This window comes from Physeter macrocephalus, chromosome 17 (genome assembly GCF_002837175.3).
Source record: "Physeter macrocephalus isolate SW-GA chromosome 17, ASM283717v5, whole genome shotgun sequence".
Taxonomy (NCBI): domain Eukaryota; kingdom Metazoa; phylum Chordata; class Mammalia; order Artiodactyla; family Physeteridae; genus Physeter; species Physeter macrocephalus.
This window is the reverse complement of record NC_041230.1, coordinates 8,944,681-8,972,584: the sequence shown is the minus strand read 5'-3', so window position 1 is coordinate 8,972,584 and position 27,904 is coordinate 8,944,681. Positions and strand designations below refer to the sequence as shown.

At 51.9% G+C, this 27,904-nt stretch overlaps 1 protein-coding gene across 1 annotated transcript; it reads right to left on the bottom strand.

Annotated features, from left to right (window-relative positions):
- Positions 1 to 21: 21 nt before the first annotated feature.
- On the bottom strand, positions 22 to 27,904 carry LOC102973195 (cation channel sperm-associated auxiliary subunit gamma). Its single transcript, XM_055079316.1, has 28 exons — positions 27,333 to 27,904; positions 27,191 to 27,244; positions 23,015 to 23,159; positions 22,536 to 22,662; positions 22,290 to 22,362; positions 21,145 to 21,300; positions 16,106 to 16,277; positions 14,725 to 14,862; positions 13,098 to 13,157; positions 12,747 to 12,866; positions 12,109 to 12,159; positions 11,769 to 11,898; positions 11,125 to 11,236; positions 9,974 to 10,132; positions 9,764 to 9,876; positions 8,759 to 8,972; positions 7,951 to 8,013; positions 7,662 to 7,848; positions 7,459 to 7,577; positions 7,236 to 7,316; positions 7,089 to 7,145; positions 2,921 to 3,077; positions 2,689 to 2,752; positions 2,434 to 2,529; positions 2,074 to 2,163; positions 793 to 885; positions 604 to 703; positions 22 to 519 (listed from the first exon to the last, which is right to left on the bottom strand). The coding sequence occupies exons 1-28, from the start codon at positions 27,585 to 27,587 to the stop codon at positions 235 to 237; spliced, it is 3,471 nt and encodes a 1,156-aa protein (XP_054935291.1). The 5' UTR covers positions 27,588 to 27,904; the 3' UTR covers positions 22 to 234.

Genomic DNA, 27,904 nt, shown 5'->3' with positions numbered 1-27,904 from the left:
TTTACCAGCTTGGCACAGAAGGATTTTGATATTTTAATAACTTATGTGGCTGAGTGGTACAAACTAATTGAACACGAGTCCTCACAAGGTCCCACAGCTGGTGCTGAGATGCGAAGTGAAAATTCAAGCAAAACAGGGAGAAAGGCCTGCGATGAGTGAGCGACAGGTTGCATGTTCAAAATGGCCCAGGAAACGAGGGATGAGGGCGGGTGGCAGTTGGGGCAGGTAAGAGGCTCAGGATATTGACTTCTTCCTCAAGGTTTCCTTAGTGTCAGTCTTGTTCTCCTCTGCCACCTTGGAGACAACTCTGGAGATGCCCCCAGAGCTCTCCCCAGATTTGGTCCCAGAGGTGCTGCCGAAGTCCCTGGTGTCGGAGGCGATACTGTAGGTGTAAGATTCCCAGGCGATGATGTTGTTGATCTTCCAGCAGAGGACGTTGCAGACCTTCACCACATAGGGCGACAGGAGGCAGGAGATGACGTAGAGGATCACCAGACCAACGAACAGGCTGGCTGACACCTGCAGGCACCACACAACAGGCACGGGTGAGCAGCCTGGGGGCCCCCATCCACGCAGCAGGGCAGCTCCAGGGCAGCCACTCACCGTGAGGATGAGGAAGGCCCGCCTGGCACTGAGTGGGAGCCCATGGATGTGCAGCAGGAAGGTGAGCTGGTAGTCGCAGTATGTGCTCTTGTCCACACCTCTGTTGGGGGATGGGGTTCAGGATTGGGGGAGGAGGTGGTCACCCCACAGCAAGCCCCCGACCCCACCTGGGCCGTGTGTCTGGCTCACCTATTGCTCACCAACACCTTGAAGAAGAACTCGGAGGCAAAGATGCTGTGCGGAATGGTGTCATGGCATGGGGAGTTCTCCATACACAGCCACCTGGGGGCCCAAGTTCAGGCAGCTGTAGTACAAATCATGCCTAGCACGTGCCAATCCCTGACCTTCCCCTCTACCCCACAGACTCTGGGTGAGTACCAACTAGGTGCAATCTCCTACCTTTCTCCCTGATTCACTCCTTCGCCCACTTTAGCCAATAAGGCTGACTGAACCCCTACCAGGTGACAGGCTGTTTGTTTACTCATTCATTTCCTCATGTCTTTACATCTCCAGCTGTCAATTCATCTGTTACTATGCATTCATCTAGATTATGGATTGTATACCTATTATGTGCCACCTCCTCATTTATTCTTTGCTACCTTTATTCCTTCATCCCACAAATGAATCTGGAGCAGCTACTAGGTACAAAGTCACGTCTTCATTCATATATTCAATAAACGCAGGTTGAATACTGAATAGGTGCAAGTTGGCTACTTTGTTCATTCATTCACTTCCTTCATTTGGTCATGGCATCATTTTCTTCCTTTCATTATTATTATTCCTTTCATTATTATAGGGCCAGTTATTGAGGCCCGATATGCTCTTTTTTTTTTTTTTTTTTTGGCAGTGCCTCGCAGCTTGAGGGATCTTAGTTCCCCAACCAGGGATTGAACCCAGGCCCCACCCCAGCAGTGGAAGCACTGAGTCCTAACCACTGGACCACCAGAGAATTCCCCCTATGCTAACTTATTCCTTCATTGTTTTATTCAATCATTAATACCTCCATTCAAATGTCAATAAATGCCTACCATGGATGAATTAACTTGTTCATTGTCTCATTCAACAAATACTCTGTTGTCTGTTCTGGACCTGGACTATAAGGGAGACAGACCCCACAGGAGACAGTGACAGCTCAGAGGGGTAAGGGCTGGGAAGGAGGAAACACAGGCAGAGGGGTCAGGGTGAGAATGGGGAACGTACAAGAGGACATGAGAGCAAAACTGTCCCATCTAGAACAGTCAGAAAAGTCCTCCTGGATGAAGTGGCATCTGAACTAAGGCCCGAAGAAAGATTAAGAGGGACCAGTCCTGCAGACAGAGGGTCCAGCTTGTGTAGAGATCAGTCTCATTTGAGGGCCACAAAGGCAGTCAGTGTAGCTTGAGGACCAGGAGGTCTCCCAGAGGCAGAAGGGATGGACAGGCCCGACAGACTGTGGGGGAGAAGGGGGCGTGCAGTCGGTCCGGCACTCACTCGATGCCTAAACTGTTGTGGGACAAAATGTTGAAGGCTGAGTCCTCGGTGGTCGTTGCGTTTCTTGTGGTCCAGATGAGGCTGCCAGTCCTGTGCAGGAAGGGGTAACCACAGTGGGGCCGGGGCCTCAGCGGGCAGAGGCCCCAAAGGGAGAGGGGGCAGTGGGGGGGATTGGGTGAGCGGAGCCTCCTGCCGTGGGCGGGGCCGAGTATGTGGGATGCTAGGAGCCTGGGCTGTGGGCGGGGCCTGAGACACCAAGATGGGCGGGGTTTGCAGCCCAGGGTTGGTCTGCGGCTGGGAAGATGGAGGGGCCTGCAGGGGAAGAAAGGCCGATTATGGGCCCGGTCCCACGGGGATTACTTGTCCAGGGGGCTGTTGAAGCGGTAGATATCCTCCTCGCTGTATTCCTTGACGGTGTCCAGGGTGGGCCCGCCACCCACCACCTTCAGCACGTAGCTGCCGGGAGCAGAGGTGCGCATGGACTGTCCGGAGTCCTGCATCACCTCTACCACCCCCACCCCCACTTCCTCCCCACCCTTCCTCCCCGCCCCCCCCCCCCCACTCCACGACTCCCCACCTCACTCCTGTCAGCCGCTGGCTTGGCCACGACTTTACCTGCCCTGAAAACTGCCAGAATCTCCCGTCACCAAATCTTGGATCAGGAAGAATGGGTAGAAAACTGTGGGGTCGGAGGAGTTGAGGCGGGGAGGAGAAATTAGCTCGGAAGTGGAGGATGGAGAGGGGAAGGGCAGAGGGGCAGGGAGCGGGCAGGGAGGAAAGGCCTGGGAGGGCAAGGTAGTGGGGGCAGAGGACACTGAACATTGAGAGGAGGGGGCTGGACACGCACCGTCGCGGAAGAGGAAACAGGGCATCTCGGGGTCGACGTGCACGCAGTCAAAGTAGTGTTTGTTCTGCAGGCGGTTGTACTCCAGCGTGTAGGTGATGTCAAAGGCAAGGCGCTTGCCTGGGGGGCAGCCGATAAGCACTGGCACCATCAGGTTGCCCTGAATGGGAGGAGAAAAGCCTGGCTCTAGGGGTGGGGCAGGGAAGTCACCCATCGTCCCCCACACACCACCCCTACGTGCCAGGCTCACCCTCACCAGAGGGCAAGGTGATTATTATTATGATCGTTAAAACAATACTAACTGCAAACACTTAAGTAGCTCTTACTATGCACAAGGCACTGAGGAATGGTCTCAGTGCTTTACATATTCAAATTTATTTAATCCTCAAAAGCACCTTGTGTGATATAGACCATTAATATCTCCATTTTAGAGATGGCAGAAGTGGCTCTGTCAAGTCACTTATTAATTATCCAAAGCCACACAGCTGGTAGGCGGTAGAGCTGGGATTCAAACTGAGACAGGTTGCTTCCAACTGCCTGCAGAATGAGACATACAAAACCACTTACACCTACACCTATGAAGCAGGACTTTCAAGGCTGAGGGAATTCCCTGGCAGTTCGGTGGCTGGGACTCCGGGTTTTCACTGCCATGACCCGGGTTCACTCCCTGGTCGGGGAACTAAGATCCCACAAGCCTCACAGCGTGGCAAAAAAATTAATTTTTAAAAAATAAAATAAAATAAAGGGCTGAGGTCGAGCCGGAGTTCTCAGACGGTAGACCTGGGGGAAGCATGGGGTATATGAGGGAAGTAGAGCCCAGGATGGGGGTCAGGGATCTGGGAACTCCCGTGACATTGTCATTGGGAATGAAAGGCTTCTGGCCCATTCCGGGGGTAGGGCCCAAGGATTTCACCCGATTGTCAAAAGGACATGGACGTCTGGAGACTGTGGCCTGGGCTTCACGTCTACCGCGGAGAGGCGTCGTGGCCACAGGTTAAGCAATTCCCATGCTCGCCTGAGCCAAAGACTTTACACCTATCAGCCAATGAATCCCTGGGAGGTCTAATGGGTGTCTCAGATTCAATCTATCCACAGGCCACCTCTGTTTATGGCACCTCATCCCTGCAAGTTCAGGCTAAGAAGCCTTGGCCTCATCCTGGAAACCTCTCCTTCTCTCACCCCCACACGCAGTCCATCCAGAAATCCTGTTGTCTCTAAACTTCAAAATAGAGCTACTCTCTTCCCCAAACCCCCAACTCCTCTGCTCCACCCTGGCTGGCCCGTTTCCTCCCTGCTCCCACCCTTCCCCCCAGGCTGTCCCCCACATGCAGCCAGAGGGACCCTGTGCACACCTGAGTTGCTTCTCTGCTCAGATGCCTCCCATGTGACCTGCCCATCACTGCTTTGACCTCATCTCTCTCCATGGTCCTCCTTGCTAGCCCTGATCCAGCCATGCCTGCTCCCCACCGTTCCTGTAGTCTAACACATGAAACATACTCCTGCCTCCAGGCCTCTGCCATCTGTCCCCTCTCGCTGACATGCTTTCCGGCACATAACTGCTTGCTCACTTCCTCCCCTCCTTCAAGTCTTTGCTCAAATGTTTCCTCCTCGGCCAGGTCTTCCCTGAATCATCCTATGGAAAATGCTAACCTACCCCAGGCCCCTTGCTCGCTACTTTTTCTCCTAGCACTCATTGCCCTTAACATACAATATCTTTTATTTCTCTTGCTTATTATCTGACTCTCTGTTCTGGGTTGAACTGTGTGTCCCAAAAAGATATTAGGACCAGGGAAGTCCTAATCCCCTGGTACCTGCCCATGTGACTTAATTTGGAATAGGGTCTTTACAGATGTAATCAAGTTAAGATGAGGTCACACTGGATTAGGGTGGACCCTCGTCCAATGACCAGTGTCCTTATAAGAAGAGGGAAATTTGGACACAGACACATAGGGAGGAGGCCTCGTGAAGATGGAGACAGAGATTGGAGTGATGCATCTACAAGCCAAGGAATGTCAGGGGCTGTCAAGGATCACCAGAAGCTAGGAGAGAGCACAGAACAGATTCTCCCTCAAAACCTGCAGAGGGAGTCAATCCCAATTTTGGACTTCTGACTGCCATAACTGGGAGAGAATAAATTTCCCAGTTTGTGGCAATTTGTTATGGCAGGCTAGGAAACGAATACACTCCCACCCCCACTAGAACATCAGCTTCATAAGGTCAGGAATTCTGTTTTGTTCACTGCTGTAACTCCAGCACCTAAAAAAACAATGCTGGCATGTAATAGGATGTCATAGGTACCCAATAAATATGGGTTGAATGAATGAATAAGCTTTAGGGCGCAGGGAGTGAAATGTGTTCCTGGTCTGTCCTCTCGATCCCAGGCCCAGCCCCATTCTCCTCTGTGGGCTGTCTCGGAGCTGGCCTGTTGAGAGATGCCCCAAGCCTTGAGCAGGTATTATGTGTAAATTTATTTCTTCCTTTCTTCATGCAACATATTTACAGATTGAGAACCCACTATTTATCAAATTAGTTCCAGTTCCCATTTTTTTCCAGGATGAGGAGCCAGAGAGAGCCTCCAAGCCTTCCAAATACATATACCTCTTGATCTGGTAATGTGGGGGAGGGGAAAGAGAGGGACAAGAAACCCGAGAGGCCCCAGCCTGAGGCTACAGAGAAAGAGAAGTCAGACTACATCCCAACTTCAGCACCTCTGTTCCCTTGTCTGTTAAAAAAAAAAAAAAAATCATTGACTTTTTAAAAACTTAATCCTTAGGTGGGTATCATGGTTAGATAGATAGATAGATAAAGTAGATATATACAGAGATACACACACACACACACCCCCCCATATACATAATGAAAATTTCCCTTCCATTCCCACCCTCCAACTGTCCTGCCTCTTCCCTATTCCACGTGTAGGGAACCATTAGGAGTACTTTCTGGCCCAATTCCCCAGAGTTCCTTCATGCAAATAAAAGCAAACATGAATATATGTTCTCAATTAACCTCTTTCGTGCTAACATTTTGTATATGCTGTTCCATTCCCTGCTTTTCTCTTTTAAGAATAAAATACACTTTGGAGACTATTCCACATCAGTACGTGTAAATATTTGTCCCCCCGCCCCCCTTTTCTTGGGGGGTGGTGCGGTGCGGCTTGCAGGATCGTAGTTCCCTGACCAGGGATTGAACCCAGGCCATGGCAGTGAAAGCACCGAGTCCTAAACACTGGACCGCCAGGGAATTCTGGCCCCCCTGCCCCGCCCTTTTTAAATAGTTGCATAGTTTTCCATTGCATGGATGTATCACCATTTAACCAGTCCCCTATTAATGGACATTTAGGTTGTCTCCAATCTTGCTGTTTTTTTGCAGATCAGATTCCCAGAAGGGATGTGCTAGGTCAAAAATGGAGATGTTAACTTTGACTTTCTGGGGTTAAGATAAAGACGAAAATAATGCGTATCACTGAGGATAGAAGGAAATAGTTATTGGGCTAAGGTCAGTCACTCTTCCTTGCATCTGACCCCGAATATTCCATGTAATCCAAGGAGTTGGGAGCTGTTACAAGCCCCCTTTTTTAACTGCCCTGGGTCATACCAACCCAGGAGGAGGAAGCACCAGGGTCTGTCTCCTGGAGAGTGGGCAGGGAAGTGGGTGAGAACAAGGCTTCCTCTACCACTTATTAGCTCCCAGGGTTACTCTGAGCATATGTCTGCATCTCTCTGAGCCTCAGTGTTTGCCTCTGTGCAAAGGGGATACTGCATGTGTAAGCAAGTGAAGAACCAAGGACCCAAAGGCTTGAACAAGGCACATGTGAGCAGGCAAAGGAAGAGCGAGGTATGAAGGAAGGGCCAAGATGGCCCACGTGCCGCCTTTGTGCCAATTGGAAAATGAAGCCCTGTGTGGCAGATACTTTACTTCCCCCCGCAGAAAAGTATCAGAAGGAACATACAAGCTTGTGTGCAATCTACACGCAGCAGCCCTTTCTGAAAACACGAATGGATTAAAGGAGGGAGTGGGTGGCTGGGCGGGTGAATGATGAAAATGAACGAGAAAGAAGAAATTAGGAAGGCATTCAAGGGATTCCCAGAAGGAGCCCTCGGGTTCCGCCCTGTTGAGACTCGACCCAACCCCTTCCCTCCCAGCACAGGGCCCAGTACCCCAAGTCCAATACTTGCATGCGGGGCCCCTGGTGCGTGTTCTGGAAGCAGTGCCCGGACGAGCCCACCACCTGTGAGTAGGAACAGATGATGACTGGTGGACTCCACGGGCCCAGTCTTTTCCCTCATCCGCCTCCCTCCCCTCCAGGCTTGGACCGCACCTTGACAAGCATGGAGGTTTTCATGAGGTGATGTCCACTGATGCCCTGATCAAAGCAAAACCTTTTATCACTGAGCGTAACCTGGGGGTGGGGGCAGAAATGAAGGGGTCAGCAGGCCAGCGGGAGGACCCAGGGACGGTTCAAACAACCGCGGGCTTCTAACAGGTCCACTGCCTCAGTAGCTCCGCCGTCACCTCAGCTCCTCCCCTCCACCTGGTCTCACCCAGAAAAGCACCGAGTTGCGATTAACAAGGACCTTCTCCTTCACCACCGCCTCGATGCAGCCCGGGTCGGCCAGCACCACAGCCAGGCTCACCTGGCTCTGCAGCTGGAAGGAGGCGCCTGCTTGGAGCAGAGGGAGGGGTCAGGGCGCCGCACCCAACAGAAGCCCCGCCCCTCAGGCTCCACCAGGCCCCGCCCACAGACCGTGCAGGGGCTCCGGCTCCCGGGCGGTCAGGAAGACCGAGAAGCGGTAGCTGGTGCCCTTGTCCAGGAAGATGCGCTCGGGCAGCTCGTTCTCAGCCTTAAGGTCGTAGATCCTTTCGTAGCTGGCCATCTCAACGTGCACACTGCCCGCGCTCCGCCAGTTGCTGGCCAGGTAGAAGTAGTAATCCTGGGGGACGGGATGCGGGGCAAAGACAGTGCCCGGACAGGGGGACGGTGAGGGGGGATCCGGGCTCGGCCCTCCCACCGATTCGCCACCCTCTCCACGCACCTGGTCCTGCTTCTTGTTCTTCCGCCAGCGCCAGGCGGGGTCGTGCACCTGGTCCGCGTATGGCTGCGGGGACCGCCGGCACCTTGAGGGGGGCCAAGGGGTGTGCCCAGGCAGGCAGTATCCTCCGAGCCCTTCCTAGCCTCAGTCCCAGCCCCTGACCCTGAAAGCGGCCCCAAGCCCCGCTTTCAGCCCGACCGCCACACCCCCAAAGCCATCCCCCCTGAGCCGTGCTCGACCCCCTCTCCAGCCCGCCTTAGCCTCGGACGCACCGAGGCGGCTCTGCTCCGCTCCGCCCTCCGCGGCGGTTCTCCCGGCCACGCGGGCCTTGCCTTCTACGCCTCTGCGGTCCCGCCTCACACAAGACCCGGCCCGGATGGCCCCGGCCGCCGCCAGGCGCCCACCTTGTCGTACTTCGAGTGCAGCCAAAGCAGGTGGTAGACGAGGCCCTGATAGACAGCGAGCGAGTTGTCGCTGTGGAAGCCCCAGGGCTCCAAGACACCCGGCGGCTGCGCCCGGTAGCGCTCCTGGCGCGTGTAGATCTGCGGGTTGGGCAGGTCCCGCAGACGCATCACCGTGAAGGGGCAGAAGTTGGTGAAGGAGAGCGTCAGATGGCTCCTGAGCGGCGGTAGTGGAGGTGCTCGACCCCCTCTCCAGCCCGCCTTAGCCTCGGACGCACCGAGGCGGCTCTGCTCCGCTCCGCCCTCCGCGGCGGTTCTCCCGGCCACGCGGGCCTTGCCTTCTACGCCTCTGCGGTCCCGCCTCACACAAGACCCGGCCCGGATGGCCCCGGCCGCCGCCAGGCGCCCACCTTGTCGTACTTCGAGTGCAGCCAAAGCAGGTGGTAGACGAGGCCCTGATAGACAGCGAGCGAGTTGTCGCTGTGGAAGCCCCAGGGCTCCAAGACACCCGGCGGCTGCGCCCGGTAGCGCTCCTGGCGCGTGTAGATCTGCGGGTTGGGCAGGTCCCGCAGACGCATCACCGTGAAGGGGCAGAAGTTGGTGAAGGAGAGCGTCAGATGGCTCCTGAGCGGCGGTAGTGGAGGACGGCGGCTGACTTTTCCGTGCGCGCACCAGGAGCCTCCGCAGGCCCCCGGTTACCACCCCTGCGCCGCTGACTACCCAAGGCTAATCCATCCCTGCCCTTCCTCCTCAGCCTCAGCCCCTGGTGCCCCTGCACACATTCACGCGGTCGGCCCTCGGCCGCGCAGGCCAGAGTCCTGGACCTCCTCCTAGACTCGCCCCCACCCCCTCCACGGTACTCAACCTCCAAAGTGTCCTCCCCCTGCCCCCCTCCCCCAGCTGCCTCCCTGGGCTCCTCTGCAGGTGAGCAGAAGGGTCACTGCTGAACACAGTGACATCTGACCATGGAGCCCCTCCCCTTAGTCCCATCGTGGTTCCCCAGGCCCCTCAAGATGAAGTCCAAGTTCCTCCCTGTGACCACCAGGCTCACCTTGTCCACCCTGCCACCACTGCACTCTAGCAGCACCGCACTCTCTCTCTGTTCTTTGATCAGCCAATCTCCTTCCCTCCCCGGGGCCTTGGCACATGTGGTTCCCCCTGTCTGGAACACCCTGCTCCGTGCTCTCACCTGGTCAATTCTTCCTCGTCCTTCAGGTCACAGCTCATGCACCTCTTCCTCCTTGAAGCCCTCCCTGATGCACCCTGTCCCCAGGCTGGGTCAGACCCCTCCTTTGAGCCCAGCGGTTATCACTGGGGATGGCTTGGTCTCCGCTCCACCCCCACCCTCCGAATGGGAGCTTCCCACAGGCAGCGCCTAAGGCTCTGACTGCTCCTGTGGTCCAGTATCTTCTCACCCTTGCCGCTCCAAGAGGTAGTCGTTGCTGATCTGCTGGTACATCAGAAGCTGCTCCACAGGCACAAGCCTCTTGACAAGCCTGCCCTGCTGGTTGTCTATAAGGTACACCAGCTGCAGCGAGAAGGCAGGGCCACATGAGCGGGTGTCAGCCACCCTGCAGCTTCCCCATGTCTCCCCCATGTCTCCCCCATAGCCCCCTGCTTAGCACCTGGTACAGTTTGTTGTCTTCGTAGAAGAGGGTGACCATGGTCTCATTGGGGGCATAGAGAGAGGATTGCTGCATCACCTGTAGGCTGATGTGCACCTCCCAGCCCTTGGACGGGAACAGCTTGTACACCTGGTAGCTACCCTCCAGGAGGTACCAGATCTGGGGGTGAGACAGCCGGCTGTGTGTGTGTGAGGGCCATGGGCCCTGTGACCCCCACCTCTCGCTCTGCCGAGTGTGAGGGCCCCGTTATCTGAGGGGGTGAAGCTTGGGAGCTCACCTCCAGCTGGGATTGGGTAAGCCATTTCTCTACTTCCCAGACCCAAACACCTCTGCTTAGAGCCCTCACTCGCCATGATAAATTTCTTCAGTGTTTTAGTCTGCTTGAGTCTCTATTACTTGCCATGTAACCATTCCGAATATATATACTCCCTGGAGGCCAGGGATCTGAGGAATGAGCCCTTGTTTTTCCTTCTCACTCTTTGCACCCTCCATGGTCTCACCATCCCCTTGGCCTCAGTTTCCCATCTCTGCACTATTGCCCACCGTCTCATCCCCCAACACATTTTGCTCTAGATCTCACCTCCTCCTTAGCTTCAACCTGGAGGATCCCCTCCAGCCTCCAGCATGTCCCCACTCCATGTGGCCTCCTCTGTGAAGCCCTCGCTGACACACACACCCCCAGACCGGGTCTGAACTTCCATAGCTGCTGTTTTCCGCATTGCAGCCCTGGCTACTCTGAACCGTCACAGTCTGGGAATGAGTCCATCTTCCCAACTGGACTGGGACCCTGTGAGGGCAGGGCCCAGGACTGATTCATTGGCCACTGTGTCTCCAGCACTGGATCGGGCATACAGTAAGTCCTCAATATTTATGAACCGAACTGCACGATGGAATGGAAGAGGACCCCCTCTGGAAATCACAACATGACTCTGAGCACAGGTTTTTCACTCTGCTGAGTGACTTTGGAAAGGTACTTAACCTTTTTGAGTTTGAGGGTTCTCAGCTATAAATGGAGCTTTCGCTGCCCTTCCCCTGGGTCCCTGAGGATGTTCCCTCTCCTGGGCCCCTTTACCCTGACAGGGGAAGAAGGGAAACCCTTGGGATTTGGGGGTGGGCAGAAAGGAAGTGGGGAGAGGGGCAGGGCAGCCCACCTCCTCAGTCTCTGTGACAATAGCCGTGTCCCCATAGAACGAGTTGACCAGGTACTTGATGGACAGCTCCTTGGGGAAGTCCGCCAGGTAGATGAAGTTTTCACTGTTATAGCTGCAGGGGCAAAGGTGGGAGGTAGGGGCACCAGGCAAGGCCCTGGGGAATATCTGCTTCCCCAACTAGGCCTGACACGATGCAGGAACCATTTACTCAGTTCTCCACCAGCCTTGTGAGAACACGCAAAGGAAGCCTGGGACTCCAGTTTCTGCCCCCAACTCCAAACCCTCTGGCTGACCTGCCCATCAGTAAACAGGAAGGTTCAACCAAACTGGCAGTTTGGTCCCATAGAGTTGGCTCTGGGGCCCCTGGATTCCTCAGGGGTGAAAAGCATCCTTACCTTTCCCCAGACAATGCCCTTCTATTGCTCACATAGGTTAGGTCCTCATATCAGGTTTCATCTAAGAAAGGGCTCCCAGCTTTAAAATATCAGCTTCCCCCAGCCCATCTCTGCCCACCCCTGCCCATTTTTCCCCCATCACAGTCCTGGTAACTTCTGGATTTGGGCATACTCTGAAAACTTGGTGACTTCAGAAAGGACCCCCACCCTAGTGGGGTTGGGGAGGCCAAACTGTACCCGGCCCCGTACCTCTGCAGGAGGAAGTTGCCCCAGATGAACAGCAGGTTGTTATACGGGTTGTAGGACATGCCCTTGGGTACCATCGGGAAGTTGGTGTAAGACTCTGTCCCTAGGATCATCAGGAACTCCAGGCCTCGAGCTGGCAGGGGCAGAGTGGACACAGCAGTGAGATGGGGTCACTTGGGCCCCTCCTAGCCCCCCCCCCCCCACTTTTTCAGCCCCCTCTGCCCTCTCCTCCTACCGTCAGGGATGAAGGGGCAGAGTGGACACAGCGGTGAGAGGGGGCCACTTGGCCCCCTCCTAGCCCCCCCCCCCCACTTTTTCAGCCCCCTCTGCCCTCTCCTCCTACCGTCAGGGATGAATTCCGGGATGGTGTAGAGGACAACCAGGTAATCACTGACTACAGGTGGGGAAAACACAGCAAAAATCTCCTGAGGCCCTGAGCTTTCAAGACCTGAAACTGAGCAGGTCCCCAGCTCCCCAACTCCTCCCAAAACCCTCCAACAGCTTCCCATTTGGGCCCATTAATCTTTAGAATTTCTTTATGTGAATTATAAAAGAACACTTCCTCTGAGAGGATACAGTCCTGCTAGGGCAGACGACTTGCCTCCCTCCTCTGACTCCTTGGCGGGGGAGTGCCAGGCACAGCCTAAACAGCTGTACACGGCAGCCCTATTCTCAGTTCATCAAATCAAATCAAATCTCCTTCTTGTGAGCCACAAGGCCCTTCCAGGTCTGGCGACTGCCCACGTCTCCAATCTCCCTCCTCCCCTTTCCCCTCTGTTCTAGTCTCATTGACTTCCTCTCAGGTTCCTCAGCCCAGAGGGCCTGTTCTCCATCACTGCCCCTTACCTAGCAGTGGCACGAGCAACATTTCCTCCCAGCTGTCTGCTGGGCACAGATCCCAAAGGATGGGCCCGCAGTTCACACTCCGAGCTCCTGCCCCTTCCCGCTCGGCCCGGCCCCCCCCCGTGGCACCCCATTTACCCAGGTCATAGCTGACCACCTGGAAATACTTCCTGGTGGAGGGGTCTTCGATCTCTACCAGCAGCAGTAGATTGTAGTCACCAGCAATGAATACGGCCCAGGTTATGGAGCAGTTGACAACTGGTAGGGAAGGCAGAAGTCCAGAGCAGCCCCCAGATCCCGTCCTTCTCCATGGTCTCTGTGACTGCCACATCTATCCCAGTGACTCTCCACCCATCCCCAAGAAATTGCCCATCCTGTCCTGTGACCTCTCCCACCCTTCCCTGCTCTCCCACACCTTCGATTCCCCCTCAACCCCCCCAAACCCACCCCACCCCCTGCCCACTGCAGACCCATCTGGGAGCTGGGTACCTAGTATCCCATCGCACACGGACCGCTGCCTGGGCAGCAACTCGAAGGATACGCGGCCATCTGCAGAGCAGGGCAAGTCAAAGCTCAGGCCCTTCCCAGCCCGTCTGGCACCCCACCACACCGGCTCTCCAGTTATGCCTGTGCCTCCTTCTTATTCCCAGGATTCCCTGGGGCAGCTCTCACCCAACTGGCCTTTCAGTCATTCACAACTGGCCTATCAGAATATGTCTGCCTGGACTTCCCTGGTGGCGCAGTGGTTAAGAATACACCTGCCAATGCAGGGGACACGGGTTCGAGCCCAGCTCGGGGAAGATTCCACATGCCACCGAGCAACTAAGCCCGTGCGCCACAACTACTGAGCCTGCGCTCTAGAGCCCACGAGCCACAACTACTGAGCCTGCGCGCCACAACTACTGAGCCCACACTCCGCAACTACTGACTCCGCGTGCTGCAACTGCTGAAGCCCGCGCGCCTAGAGCCCATGCTCCACAACAAGAGAAGCCACCGCAATGAGAAGCCTGCGCACCACAACGAAGAGTAGCTCCCACTCGCTGCAACTAGAGAAAACCCACGCGCAGGAACGAAGACCCAACACAGCCAAGAATAAATAAATAAATAAATAAATAAATAAATTCTTCTAAAAAGTTAAAAAAAAAAAGAGAATATGTCTGTCTCTGGTCACAGTAATTGGCTCATGTCCGATCATGTGATCCAGAATGGGCCAATCAGTGTGCACCCTGGGATTTGTGCTAGAGCCAGTGGGGAAGAGTCCACTCTCACTCTCTCAGGGTGACTCAGACTGGTGGGAGATGTGAGCCCCAAGTTCCTGGAGGCCATCTCTAACCCTCGTGAGGGGAGTATCTACCTGAAAATGAAGCCAAATCACAGGGCTAATAATGATAAACCCTTGAATAGCACCATGTCCCTAGCACTCTCCTAAGACCCTTATATATGTCAACTTATTTAATCTTTATATCAACACGATGAGGCAGGTACTAGTACTATCAGCCCCATTTTGCAAATGAGGATATGAGACCAAAAAGAGAGGTTAAGTCACCTATCCAAAGCCGCAGGTGACTTGAGTTGGGTGTGTTAGAGCAGTCTCTCTCCAGAACCCGTGCTATAATCCCTATGCTACACTACCTTGCCAAGAGATAGAGTCCTGAGGATATACCCTGTAAGCCCCTGGATCCAGCTATGCCTGACGTTGGATCCTGGTCTTTTCATTTACATAAGTCTACAAATTTTTTATGCTTAGATGATTTTTTAAAAAAATTTTGGCCATACCGTGCAGTATGTGAGGATCTTATTTTCCCAACCAGGAATCGAACCTGCACCCCCCGCAGTGGAAGCCCGGAGTCTTAACCACTGGACTGCCAGGGAAGTCCCTGCTTAAGTGATTTCTGAATTGGGCTTCTGCCCTTTGAAACCAAACACATTGTGAAAGATACATAACATACCCCAAGCCCTGCCCCTACAAAGGCATAATATCGACTCACAAGGAGAACCTCCAGCCTGGGACCCCTCCTGAAGGAATATGGTGAGGGGTGAGGGCCTGGGTTCAGAATTCTTAGAAGCGAGAGGGTACGGAGGGGTCTCTTGGGCTGTCAGAGACCCCCAATCTTACCTGTGATGGTCCCAAAGTGGACATAACCTTCGTGTTTGCCAGCGGTGAGGGCCATGACATACTCGGAGCCATTGCTATGGAAATGCACAGGGCACAACTTCTTGATGCACTCGTTAGCCAGGACACGGACCCATCTCTCTGTGGGGGCCAGCATAGACATTTGAGCCTGGAACCTGGGCCCCCATCCACATTTCCCAGGCCTTAATGAGCCTGTTATCTGTCTTCTCCCACTGGAGTGACTGTTCAGTGTGGCGTCTGAGGAGCCCTTGGTATAGGGCCCCAGCTGCTTTTGAGAAAATGCCCCCACCCCCGCTCACACTCTGTCCACAAGGTTCAGATTGGGCTGACCCCACTCTTCTAGTCCCCTGGCCAGAGGATGTGTTCTGAGCTGGGCATGTGACCAAGCTGGGCAAATCAGAGACAGTTCTCAGCTTGCAACCACTAACAGAGATATTCTTTCCTGCCCCCCACCTCGACCCCCACCCGCTCCGACATAAAAGCCTGCAGTTGCTGGATGGAGTGGGGCAGTACCACAAAGATGGGCCTAACAGCTGCAGTGAGCCCCTAGATCCAACTGTGCCTGAAAACAACGTGCTCCTGAGTTTTCCAGTTATCTAAGCCAATAAACACCCGTCTTTGACTTAAATCTCGTTTAACTTGGTCCTTCCCACTGTCAAAGTGCCCTAAGAAAGAAAGGGAGAAAAATAAAGCTGCTGGGAACACTCGCTAACTAATGAAATATGGGTTACAGTACAAGTTTCTGTGACTCTATAAGTTGACATCTTTCATTTAGATAGGGCAGGGGCAGAAGGTGAGAAGAACTAGGCCTTTGGTATCATTTAACAGATGAGGCTGGATCAAAAGTCTCTCTTTTTCCCCTCTGATCAATCTCCCTCATGGCATTGCCTCTCCAACGGCCCATCTCTGTTTCTCTCTTTGTATGTCTTTCTTTCTGACTCTCTGCCACTCCCCAGCCCCCAACATTTCTCACTTGGTATGCATCTCTCTCTGGTTTGTCTTTCTGTATCTGCACGTCTGTGTGTGAGTGCGCGTGCACCCGTGTGTCTTGCTCTCTGCACCCTCCCTTCACTCTCACACCTCTCTCTGCCCTTAGTCGGTTCACAACTCCTGGGAAGGTCTGGATGAAAGCCTCACCCCAGCACATAGAGGGTAGGAGGAGGCCCCTGCAGGGTGGGCAGCGATGCTTCAGGAGCTTGGGAAGTCCCTCCAACATCCCCCTCCCCACTCACGGCAATTCCATTCCCAGGTGCCTCCAGTGATGGATTCTCTGAGGCGCCCTCCCCGGGGCTGCAACAGGCAGGTCCCCTTGCCTAAGATGCCAAGGACACCCGGGTATGTGACCCGGCCAGGGCCCCCTCACCGCTGCCATGGTTGCTTTCGTGGAGTGTGGTATAGGTGCCCGTGAAATAGTAGATGAGCTGGTTCTGCCGAATGAAGAGGGTGCTCTCGGTGGCGATGGCATCGTAGATGGTAGCAGTGAAGCTGACCTGGGGGCAGTAGAAGGAGCCTACCCAGCAACTGTCAATGCTCAACTGCAAGGGAGTAGAGCCAGCGGTAAGCAGGTGGCCTTGTTGGTCTCAGCCCCTGTGTCCTCCCTTGCCTCGAGGCACCAGCTCTGACAACTGCTTGGAATGAACACATGCGGCTGCCCCCAGGGTCCCCTCCCTGCTCACGCTGCAGCAGCATCTTGGTGGCCAAACTTCCCCAACAAACTTCCCCTGCAAGCAGGTGACCCAGGCCAGAGCCGGTTGGGGCTTTCTGTGCTCCCTAGAGTTGGGCAGTACACAGCATACTCAACGGTGCTCAGCAATCCCGGTTCCCCGGGCCACAGTCGGGGCTGTACTCATGTGGATCCGAAAGATTCCAAGCTTGGCCCAAGGCACACCTTTAATAAACCTATTCTATCTTGAACACGATTGGTTGTCAGGCTGACACCATCTGAACTTATGACCGATCACTAGCACTGGCAATATCACTAACAGTGGGAAAGCACCACCAATGAAGGGCCTAAAAGATTGAGTCTACCCAGGATGGAACTGGGCCCCCTGCAGTGGAAGCGTGGAGTCCTAACCACTGGACCGCCAGGGAATTCCCTTTTTTTTTTTGAGTCTAAGTTTTACCAAGCTTCTAGAGCTCACTACCAGTTTATAGGCAATATAGGGTGTTATGGACAGAATTTACATGTTGAAGCCCTAGCCCCCATCGTGACTGTATTTGGGCCTTTAAGGAGATAATTAAGGTTCAACAAGGTCATAAGGGTGGGGCCCTAATCCTATTGGACTGGTGTCCTTATAAAAAGAGAAAGAGACACCAGAGATCTCTCTCTCTCCACTCATGCCCACAGAGAAAAGGCCATGTGAGGACACAGTGAGAAGGTACTTTCTGCAAGCCTAGGAGAGAAACCAACCCTGCTGACACATTGATCTTGGACTTCCAGCCTCCAGAACTATGAGAATACAAATTTCTGTTGTTTAAGCCACCTAGCCTATAGTATTTTATTATGGCGGCCTGAGCAGACTAATACATAGGGTCAGAGGAACAAGTTTTAACCGATTCTGTGAAGAAGCAAACAGCCAAATTCTATGGGACAACAGGCCTGGTTTCTTAAATTGCCTGAAAAAAAGGTAGAGTATTAAGAGACGTAACAACCAAATGCAATGTGTGGGTCCTGATTCAAACAAACCAACTGTAAAACACATTTTCAGATCATTGGGGAAAATTGACTATGACCAGGTTAGATGCTATTAAGGGGTTACTGTTAATTTTGCTGGGTATTATAATGGCATTGTGGTTTTATTTCTTAAAAGTTCTCATGTGTTAGAGATACTTCCTCAGTTATTTCCAGAATTTACAGGTGAATGATACGATGGCTGGAATTTTCTTTAAAACATTCCAGGAAAAAAAAAATAGTGGGATTAAAAAAAAAAGGCAAAATGTTAATTATTGAAGATGGGTTCATTATACAATTCTCTACTTTTGTGTTTGATTGAAATTTTCCACTAAAAAGTGGAATTTTTCACTAACTTTTCCAATAAAAAGCATATATCAAAGTAACACTCTAAGTTCTGCTGCTGAGGGAGAACTTACCCTCATCGAGTTAAGGGTAACATGTACATTCTCACTTCCCTACCCTATTCAGCACATAAGAGATTTCTACAGACTACAGACATTGTGGCTGTGCCTGGTGAAACTAACCTGTACCCTCTCAATGTGTCATTTTGATTGGTTGCCATACTTAATCTATTGCCCTGTTAATATTTAAAGTGCTGCCTCTGTTTTCTGGAAGAAATACTTGGAAATTTTCTTTGTTAAACCAGAAGAGGATCATCACATCTCCCTTCTCCCACATACGTGAGAAAAAGAAAAGCTGTGTCAGCTGGATTTCTTATTTGAGCAGAGCTTGAGAGTTCTGACTCATTTAACTCAAAAAGCAGCATGGTGGGTGTCTCTGGCCACAATGATTGAGTCAAGGTGAGCAAATGGTGAGCCACACCAAGTGGAAGAAATCTTGGGATTTGGGGGTGAGAGGGTAATGGGAAAGATCTTTCCCACTGGATGTGGGCCTGAGATGCAGCCTTTGCAATTCCAAGTATAGAGATGTTTGAGCATAAAGTCAATACAGAGGAACCAGGTCCGAGAGATGGAGAGAGAGCAACTCAGTCTTGGTGACATTGTTTGAAATCCTGGGTCAAGCTGGACCTGAAGTCCTGAATTTTTCGGTTACACAAACTTACAAATTTCCTCTTCCATTTTTGGCAGGTGGCTATTTGGGCTCCCAAACCCCTTTCTCCCATATTCTTTGGTAACTTGAGTTTTAGCGGGGCATGTGCCACCTAGACAGAAATTATACTTCCCAGCCTCCTTTGCAGTTGGATGTAGCCAAGTAACTAATTCCTCAGTAATGGAATGTGAGTGGAAGTGAAACTTGCTTAAGAGAAAATAGCTTGCCCTTCACTTCTGGTCCTTCTTCCCAATTGGCTGGAATATGGACATAGGCATGACCCAGCTCTGATCACACTGATGAGATCAACACCTGGGGTCTAGAGGATGGTGAAGCAGAAAAATAGAAGGGACTGGGGTTTCTCACTTCCGAACTCTTCGGGGAATGAGCAACAGCGACTATTTAAGCTATTCTCTCTCAGGAGTCTCTTTGTTACAGGTTTTTTTTGGCCACGCAGCTTGCGGGATGTTCCCTGACCAGGGATTGAACCCAGGCCATGGCACTGAAAGCCCAGAATCCAAACCACTAGGCTACCAGGGAACTCCTGTTACAGCATCTAAACCTGACCAACTCAGGGCCGAAGAGAGCTGCGTAGGGGGAGGATTCCTATGGGACCCTAGGGGCAGTCTAGAAGGGAGTGGTGAGGTGAAACAAGAGGAAGGAAAACAGAGAGGAGACAACAATATGGGGAAAATCCCTATGATTAAAGAATGAGAATAAGTAGGCTTCGATTTTGGAGTGATGGAAACTTTTAGGAAACAAGAGTTGGTGGTTGCACAGTATCAATGTACTCAATGGCACTAAATTGTTCACTTTAAAGTGGTGAATTTTAGGGACTTCCTTGGCGGTCCAGTGGTTGGGACTTCGCCTTCCAGTGCAGGGGGTATGGGTTCGATCCCTGGTCGGGGAGCTTGTATCCCACGTGCCTCGAGGCCAAAGGGCCAGGGCATGGAACAGAGGCAGTGTTGTAGCAAATTCAATAGAGAGTTTTTAAAAAATGGTCCACATCAAAAAAATCTTAAAAAAAAAAAGCGATGAATTTTATGAGTTTCATCTTGATAAATTAAAAAACAAAAAAGAACAAGGATGACTGAAGTTCAAATTGCACTTTTCATTCTCATGACATAAACCCCTTTCTCTGTCCTCCAAATCTCTTCAGCAGAATCCACATCGGCCACATATTTTCTGTGGGTGTGTTTGGATCAGGAGCGTGAAAACTGAGCAAGGTCTGGAAAGACTGGGGCCAGAACCGAGAGAGCTGACCCAGGACAGGGAGACTGTCTGTAAATGAAATGAGATCAGTAGAAGCCGGAATTCATAGTCAGAGGGACCTGAGAGAACATTAATCCACATGGGGTTGTCAGAAATCATGCGTGGGGCTTTCAACCTCAAGGGGAGGAGGCTAGGGCAATCTTTTGGGGTTGCTGTGTGCACAGTTGTTATCTTGGACACAATTAACAACCAGCATCTTATCCCCCCAACTTGTGGCAAAGCTAGCCTGATTTCACTCTGGGGGAAACCATCCTTTCTCTGCCTCTTGTCTCGGCTGCCCTCCTCATTAGGATAGATCGCATGACTTGTGCTAAGCCAGCTGGCACATTCCATTCTTTTGGGACACATGACTCGAGCTGGGCCAATCAGGACAAAGCAAACAAATTTCAGGATTTTTTTTTTTTTTCTTTCTTTTTTTTTTTTTTTTTAAGTTATTTGGGAAACAGACACTCCCTTTCTCTCTGCCTGGGAGTTGGGATGATATGAATCACATTGAGGATGGAGTTAATGCAGAAGAAGTGGAGCCAAAAGCTGGAGTCCTCATTTGAGCCCTGAATCAAGCCAGGCCTGCAGGCTGAGCTGTGTCTGGGCTTTGCAGTTAGGCACACCTACTAAATCCATTTCTCTGCTTAAACCAAACTGGTTTGGAGTTCTGCCTACAGCTGCGATTAATTCAAACATGTTTGTCATTCACACCAAAAGAACCTTGCTTCAGACACTCCTTCCCTGTTCTGGGAATAATATAGGCTCACAATGCTGAACTTGAAACCCTAGGGGCCAGATGTATATCGAAATTCAGAATTTTCCAGTTTAGAAGGTAAGATGGCACATATATACCATCCAAACCCCAGTGGGGTCTGGGGCAACACCCCGTAATCAAACTCCTTAATACTTCTGCAGGCCAGCATCTGAATATTAACACTAAATGGAATGCATAAAGACTAAAAAAAGTAGCCTTTGTTAGCTCAGGTCGGGGTTTCTCAACACATACATTTTCGCCCTAAACTTCTGAAAATGCCGTTTCAAAGCTTTTGGATTTCAGAATTACAAATGGTGGACCTATAAATAATAATAGCTTTGACCCACATAGTGCTCATTCTGTGTCCGGCTGACATTAATTTATACCATCCTCACAATGATTCTGTGAGGTAAATATAAATATTGTTCCCATTTTACAGATGGGGAATCTGAGGCCCAGGTAAAGTGACTTGCCCAACATCACACAGCCAGGAGGTGGCAGAACCAGGACTTGAACCCAGGCTGTCTGGTTGCAGTCTTATGTCTTTCATTCATGCTATTTGCCTCTCATCGGTGGTAGGTCTTTGGGGACCTTTCTCTGGCCCCAGGCCCCCCCCACCATTTTAGGAGCTGAGGCCCAGCCCACCATCTGCCCTGCATCAACTCACCTCCACGAGAAAGAAGTCCTTGAAGTTTGTGTCAGTCAGCAGGATGGCCTTCTCCTCAGGGATGCCGCCCAGGATGAACACAGGTGTCTGGTCCACAGTGTACCACAGGGGCCTCGACGGGACATTGACAAAGTACCGGGGTATCAGATTGAAGAGCTGCGGGGCAGGGGCAGGAGGGCTGCTCAACACCCCCCTCCCTTCCCTCTCCCACGGTTCCGTCTATTTGCCCCCATCGCCTCTCTGATCTCATCCCCCACCACTCTCCCACTCACCCACTCTCTCCCGACCACATGGGCCTCCTGCTCCTCAGAGCCTTTGCACAGACTGCTCCCTCTGTATCCCCTGGTAGCCACGTGATTCCTTTTACTCAAATGCCAAGCTTCTCAATTACGCCTTTTTTTTTTTTTTTCTTGGTCACGCTGCGCGGCTTGTGGGGTCTCGTGGGATCTTATTTCCCCGACCAGGGATCGAACCTGGGCCCTCCGAAGTGAAGGCACGGAGTCCTAACCACTGGACTGCCGGGGAATTGCCATCAGTTATGCCTTTCTTGAGCATTCCATTAAACATTGCCGTCCCCTCCTGCACAGACCCAGTTCCCTCACTCTGAATTCTCTCCAGAGCACTAACCACCTTCTAACCTGCTACAGAATTTACCTGATTTCATGTTTACTGGTTTGCTGTCTGTCTCTCCCACTAGACTGTCAGCTCTAAGAGAGGACAGGGATTTGGGTCTGTGTGTTCACCGTTATGTTCCCATGGTGCCACACTGTGTGCTCAGGAAGTGCCTGCTGAACGAATGAATGAATGAATGCACTGTGGTTAAGAATTTGGGTGCAGGAGTCAGGCAGACACAGTTTCAAGTCTCGTTCCATATGTACATGCCGAGAGCCTGTGGGCAAACGGCTCCACCCTTTGGGGGCCTCAGTTTTCTCCTCTTTAAAATGGGTATGTGAGAGTACCTTCCCTCACAGGTCACTGTCAAGACCTAATGTGATTGTGCATTTAGCAGGGCACGTCGCCAGGGGGCCGGCACACAGTAAATGCTCTGTAAATGGAATCTGCCGCTCGTTTGGGAAGTCATCAGGGCCCCAGCCTACTGTCTTTAACCCTCTCTTCTACCCTTCCCACCATCCGGGCCCCCTCACCTCATTTCCCACAGTGAAGTGGAGTGTGTTGTCTCGCTGTCTCTCCAGGAAACCGTTGATATTCACCTGAAACCTGGAGGTGGGTGTGGGGCACGCACGGGTGAGGATTCCGGCTCCTGCCACAGCTCGCTGCCACCTCCCTGTCCTGTTCCCTCCCTTTGGGCTCCTCCTGTCTTCTCTGGGGATCTGGGGATTAGGAAGCCCTTCCCAGAGTCTACCCCTCGCCCCGGGTTCGGGAAAGGGCACCTTTTATTGGGAATGATGGGCCCCAGGCCGTTGCTGCTAATGTCCACGCGCGTGACCACGCTGCCGTTCTTGATGGGCATGGGTGTGTACCAGCTCATGAGACACACCTCCTCTGCATTACACCTCTCTGCTGGCAGGCAGGGGGTACTGAGGCTGCCGGGGGCTTCCAGTAGCAAGCCCCCCCAGGCCACAGACCACTGGGATCCCCCTGCAACTCCCCACGCCCCGCCCTCAGCCACGGACCCCACTGGGGCCTCTGTGTGGTCCCATCTAGGCCAAGGAACCTGCTGAGGCCTCCTCGGGACCCCTCCAGGTCAGACACCTCTGTGAGGCCCCCAACAAACCCACACGCCCACCAGGTCATAGGCCCCTTTGATGGTCCCAGCCTCCCCTCAAGGTCATGAACCCTGCTGAGGTCCCTGGCAATGCCCCCGCATGCCCGCCATGCTGTGACCCCTCCAGGAGCCCTCCAGGCCCACCTCTGCTGCGGAAGGGGGCTGCCTCCATCTGGATCTGCAGCTGCTCTATCTTCCAGCGATGGAAGTTGACTGGGGACTGGAAGGTGACCAGCACCACCGGCTTCAGCCCCGTCAGGTGGCCCTTGCGGACCAGGGCCTCAGAGGACTGAGGGCGAGATGGCCCCGCAAGTGTGTCCTTAAGATAGCCTGTGGGTCCCACTGCCTTGATCCTACCTTTACTAGCCTGTCTTCTTCCTGGGACTGGGTCAGGAGAGCAGATTCTCCACTGAGGGAAGGTCAGAGAACATGGTCTAGGTTTGGGGCTGGGGCAGGGGATGGGCCAGGCTAGGAGATGGGCAGAAGTGCTTTGGGCTGTGGAGGGACTCAGGAGGTCTTCCTGGAGGAGGCGAGCCCAGACCAAGGTCCTCAGACAGAATTTGGATGTAGGGAATGCATGGGGAAGAACAGCATGGGATAAGCAAAAACGTAAAGGTGGGAGTGCCTGGCGCCCAAAATACTAGCAGCCTCTTCCCTCACTTCAGGGATTTCAAGTCCCACTCTTGAGGCTTCTACCCCACCCCTTACCCAGAGAAATTAGAGTCTCTGCCATCGCCACCAGGTTTGTGGGTTGGGGCCTGGGGCTGAGGGTGGGATGCGGCAGTTAGACAGAAAGGAACTGGGGAAGAGGGTGACGGGGCAGCCAGGGACAACCTCCCAGAGATGCCAGGATCCTGGCTGGGCTAAGAAGGGAGGGAAGGGCTTAGAGCGGAGATGGAAGGAGAAGATAGGTGTTCTAGGGTATAGAACAGCATTAATTTTTTTTTTTTTTTTGGCCACACGGTGCGGCATGCAGGATCTTAGTTCCCCAACCAGGGATTGAACCCGTGCCCCCCGCACTGGGAGGGCCCACTGGACCACCAGGGAAGTCCCTAGAACAGCACTAGCAAAGGCTTGGCGGCATCCCCAAGAGACAGCTGTGCTCAAGCCACTGTGGGCAGGGGTGTGGGGGCAGCTGTGAGATGCGGGTGGGAGATTTAACGGGTCTGACCCCTTTTGCACAGGCCTTCATCCTGAGGAATGCCTAGGCCAGGGCCCTTTCAATCTTGCCCCCTACACCGGCCCCAGCCCTGCCTCAGGGTTTCCAATCACAGGGTAGCAGGTGCTGGTGGGCGGGGACCTCCTCCCCGTCAGGGCTACAGTGGCCATGACCACCCTGGTCCTGTCCACCCTCAACTCCTGCCCGGACTGAGCATCAGCCCCCTCCCTGTCTCCTTGCTCCTGCCCTGCCCCCCATTCAGCCTATGAATACCTGAGTCCCATCACATCCCTCCTCTGCTCAGAACCTTCTCATGGCTCCACGTCACTCAGGGGGAAAGCCAGGTCCTCACTATCTCCTCCCACTCTCCCCGTCGCTCACTCTTCTCCAGCCACACAGGCCCCTGGTCGTTTCCTCATACACACTGGCTTCCGTCCTGGCTGTTCCCTCAGCCCAGATGTTTCCCCCAGTTCTCCGCACGTGTGTCCCTTTTCATCATTCCAGTCTCTGCTCAAGCTTTTCAGAGACCTTCCCCAACCACCCCAGCTAACACCCTCCTTTCTGACATATCACCTCATTTTATTTTCATCTTTGCATTGATTACTGTAATAAATTATTTTATGTATTTACTTGCCAATTGTCTGTTTCCCTGGTGGGCTGCATCCAGAAGAAAAACCTGGCCACGTTGTTTATCATTGTACTGCCTTCCCCACCCCATTGTGAAAAAAAAAAAAAAAAAAAAGAGGATCTGACTCATAGCAGGTGTTGCATGAACAGCTAAAGGAATTATTATCACGCTTTCACAGATAAGGAGAGAAGGCTCATGGAGTAAACCCTCTGCCCAGGGTCACACTCTAGAAACTTGTTGCTAGCATTCACTGAGCCCTTTCTATGAACCAGGCACTGTGCTAAGTGCTTCACACTTATTTAAGCATTTTATGAAGTGGTTATGATCATTATTGTACCCTTGTTAAGGATGAGGAAACTTTGGTACAGAGAAGTTAAGTAACTTGCCTGAGATCACACAGCTATTATGTAGCAGAGCTGGGATTTGAAGCCAGGCAGCCTGGCTCCAGAGCCCAAAGGATTCACTATCATGCTATACTTCCTCCAAGTAATGTTAGCTAATGGCAGATTCAAACCCAGGTCTGTAGCCTCCGGAACTTCAGTTCTAGACTACAACATTCTACTCTCCTCAGAAAGCTTACTTGAGCCAAAACAGTCTTAAAGAAGAACAAAGTTGGAGGACTCAAACTTCCCAATTTGAAAACTTAATACAAAACTACAGTGACCAAGACTGTGTCGTACTGGCATATGGATAGGCATATAGAGCAATGGAATAGAATTATACCCAGAAATAAACCCTTATGTTTATGGTCAATTGATTTTTGACAAGGGTGCCAAGACAATTCAATGAAGAAAGAATAATCTTTTCAACAAATGGTACTGGCATAACTGGATATTCACATGTAAAAGTTGGACCCCCTACCTCACACCATATACAAAAACTAACGCAAAATGGATCATAGGACTACACGTAAGAGCTAAAACAAACAAACAAAAAAACTCTTAGAAGAAAACATGGAAGTAAATTTTCGTGACTTTGGTTAGGTAAAGCCTTTTTAGACAACACCAAAAGCACCAGCAACAAATGAAAAAAATTGATAAATTGGACTTTATCAAAATTAAAAACTTTGGTGCTACTGTATGATATGTGAATTATATCTCAATAAACATAAAGCTTTTGTGCTTTAAAGGACATCATCAAGATAGTGAAAAGACATGGAATGTGAAAAATATTTACAAATTATATATCTGATAAGGAACTAGTATCCAGCATATAAAAAGAAATTTTACAATGCAACAGTAGAAAGACAAATAACCCAGTTTTTAAATGGGCAAAGGAGCTGAATAGACTTTTCTCCAAAGAAGATAAATGGCCAACGAGCATGTGAAAAGATGTTCAACATCATTAGTTACGAGGCAAATGCAAGTCAAAACCACACTGACATACCATTTCACACATACTAGATGGCTATAAGCAAAAAGATGAACAAGAGCAAGTGAGGATATAGAAAAACTGGACCCCTCATACATTGTTGATGGGAATATAAAATGATGTGTAGCTGCTTTGGAAAACAGGCTGGCAGTTCCTCAGAAGAGAAACAAGAGTTAACATATGACCCAGCAATTCCTTTCCTAGGTATATAGTGAAGAGAACTGAAAACAGATGTTTACACAAAAACTTGTACAGACATGTTCATAGCAGCATTATTCGTAATATCCCCCCTCAAAAGTGGAAATAACCCAAATGTCCATCAATTAATGAATGGATAAGCAAAATGTAGCACATCCATACAACTGAATATTACTCAGCCATAAAAAGGAAATACTAATGCATGCTACAACATGGATAAGCCTTGAGAAGAAGTCAGATACAAAAGGCCACATATTGTATGATTCCATTCTCTATATGAAATGTCCAGAATAAGCAAATTCATAGGGGCAAAAAGTAGATTAGTGGTCTCCAGGGCTGGAGGGATGGGGGTACAGGGTTTCCTCTTGAGGTGATAAAAATGTGCTGGAACAAGATAATGGTGATGGTTGCACAACTTCGTAAATATACAAAAAACTATTGAACTGTATCCTGCAGCTTGCAGGATCTTAATTCCCCAACCAGGGATCGAACCCGTGTCCCCTGCAGTGGAAGCTCGGAGTCCTAACCACTGAACCGCCAAGGAATTCCCGAACTGTATATTTTAAAATAGTGAATTTATGGTATGTGAATTCTATCTCAAGTTTTGAAAAATATTTTCTTCACTTTATTGAGGAAAGTGTTTTGTTGTTGTTATTTTGTTTTGTTTGGCTGCGATGTGGGGCATGCAAGATCTTAGTTCCCCGACCAGGGATGGAACCCGTGTCCCCTGCAGTGGAAGCGCGGAGTCTTAACCACTGGACCGCCAGGGAAGACCCTACACGTCAATTTTTTAAAATGGAAATAGAAAGCTTACTTGAGCACCCTATGTGCCTCGTGGGATACTGGGAATCTTCTTGAATCTTTAAGGTCCCTAGGGTCTAGTGGTGCCACCGCTATTCAAATGTTAGAGATGGGAAAACTGAGGCCCCAACAGAATGAGCCCACCACCTCTGCACCCACTCACCTCTCCCTTGCAGGAGTAGTTGATCTTCAGGTAGTAAGGAAAGCCCAGGTATGTCTGCAAGGAGAGGGTGGGCAAATGTCCAGAGCCCAGTGGGGTGCAGGTCCAGGACCTCTCCCGTTTTGCCTGACACCAGTCCCCTCACCTCGTCAGGGTCGATGGGCGCGTCCACTAGCAGGCTGAACACTTTGTCCACTGTGTACAAGGGCTCTTGATCGACGAAACGATCGCTCGCGTCCTTCTTGCCTACTGTCTCAAAGTTGTTCAGGACAACTTGCCAGGTGCACTCCTGGGTATTCTTTATCGCCCACAACCTCCACGGTGCCAACAGCACAACCAGCAGTGCCCACAGCGCCTGCAGGACTCGGAGCCTCGGCCACGCAGGGCCAGCAGGGGACATCTCGGGGCAGTGGATAACGTGGCTTCAACCTGGAGAATGCGGAGGTCACCAGCCTGCAAGACTGTTCTTGGTAGGCGCCTTCTGAGATCCCGCCTCGCTCCGGTGCTTCGTCCCGTCCCTGCTCCTGGCCCCGCCTCTGCTCAGGCGCTCCTCTCCTGCTCTTGCTCCAGGCTCCACCCTTGCTTTTGTTCCTGGCTCCGCCTCTGCTCCCGAACTCGGCCCCGCCCCAGGCCCTGCATCTACTACACTTCTGGACCCCGCCTCTGCTACTACTCCAGGTCTCGCCCCTCCTGTTGCTCCTGGCCGCGCCCCTACTC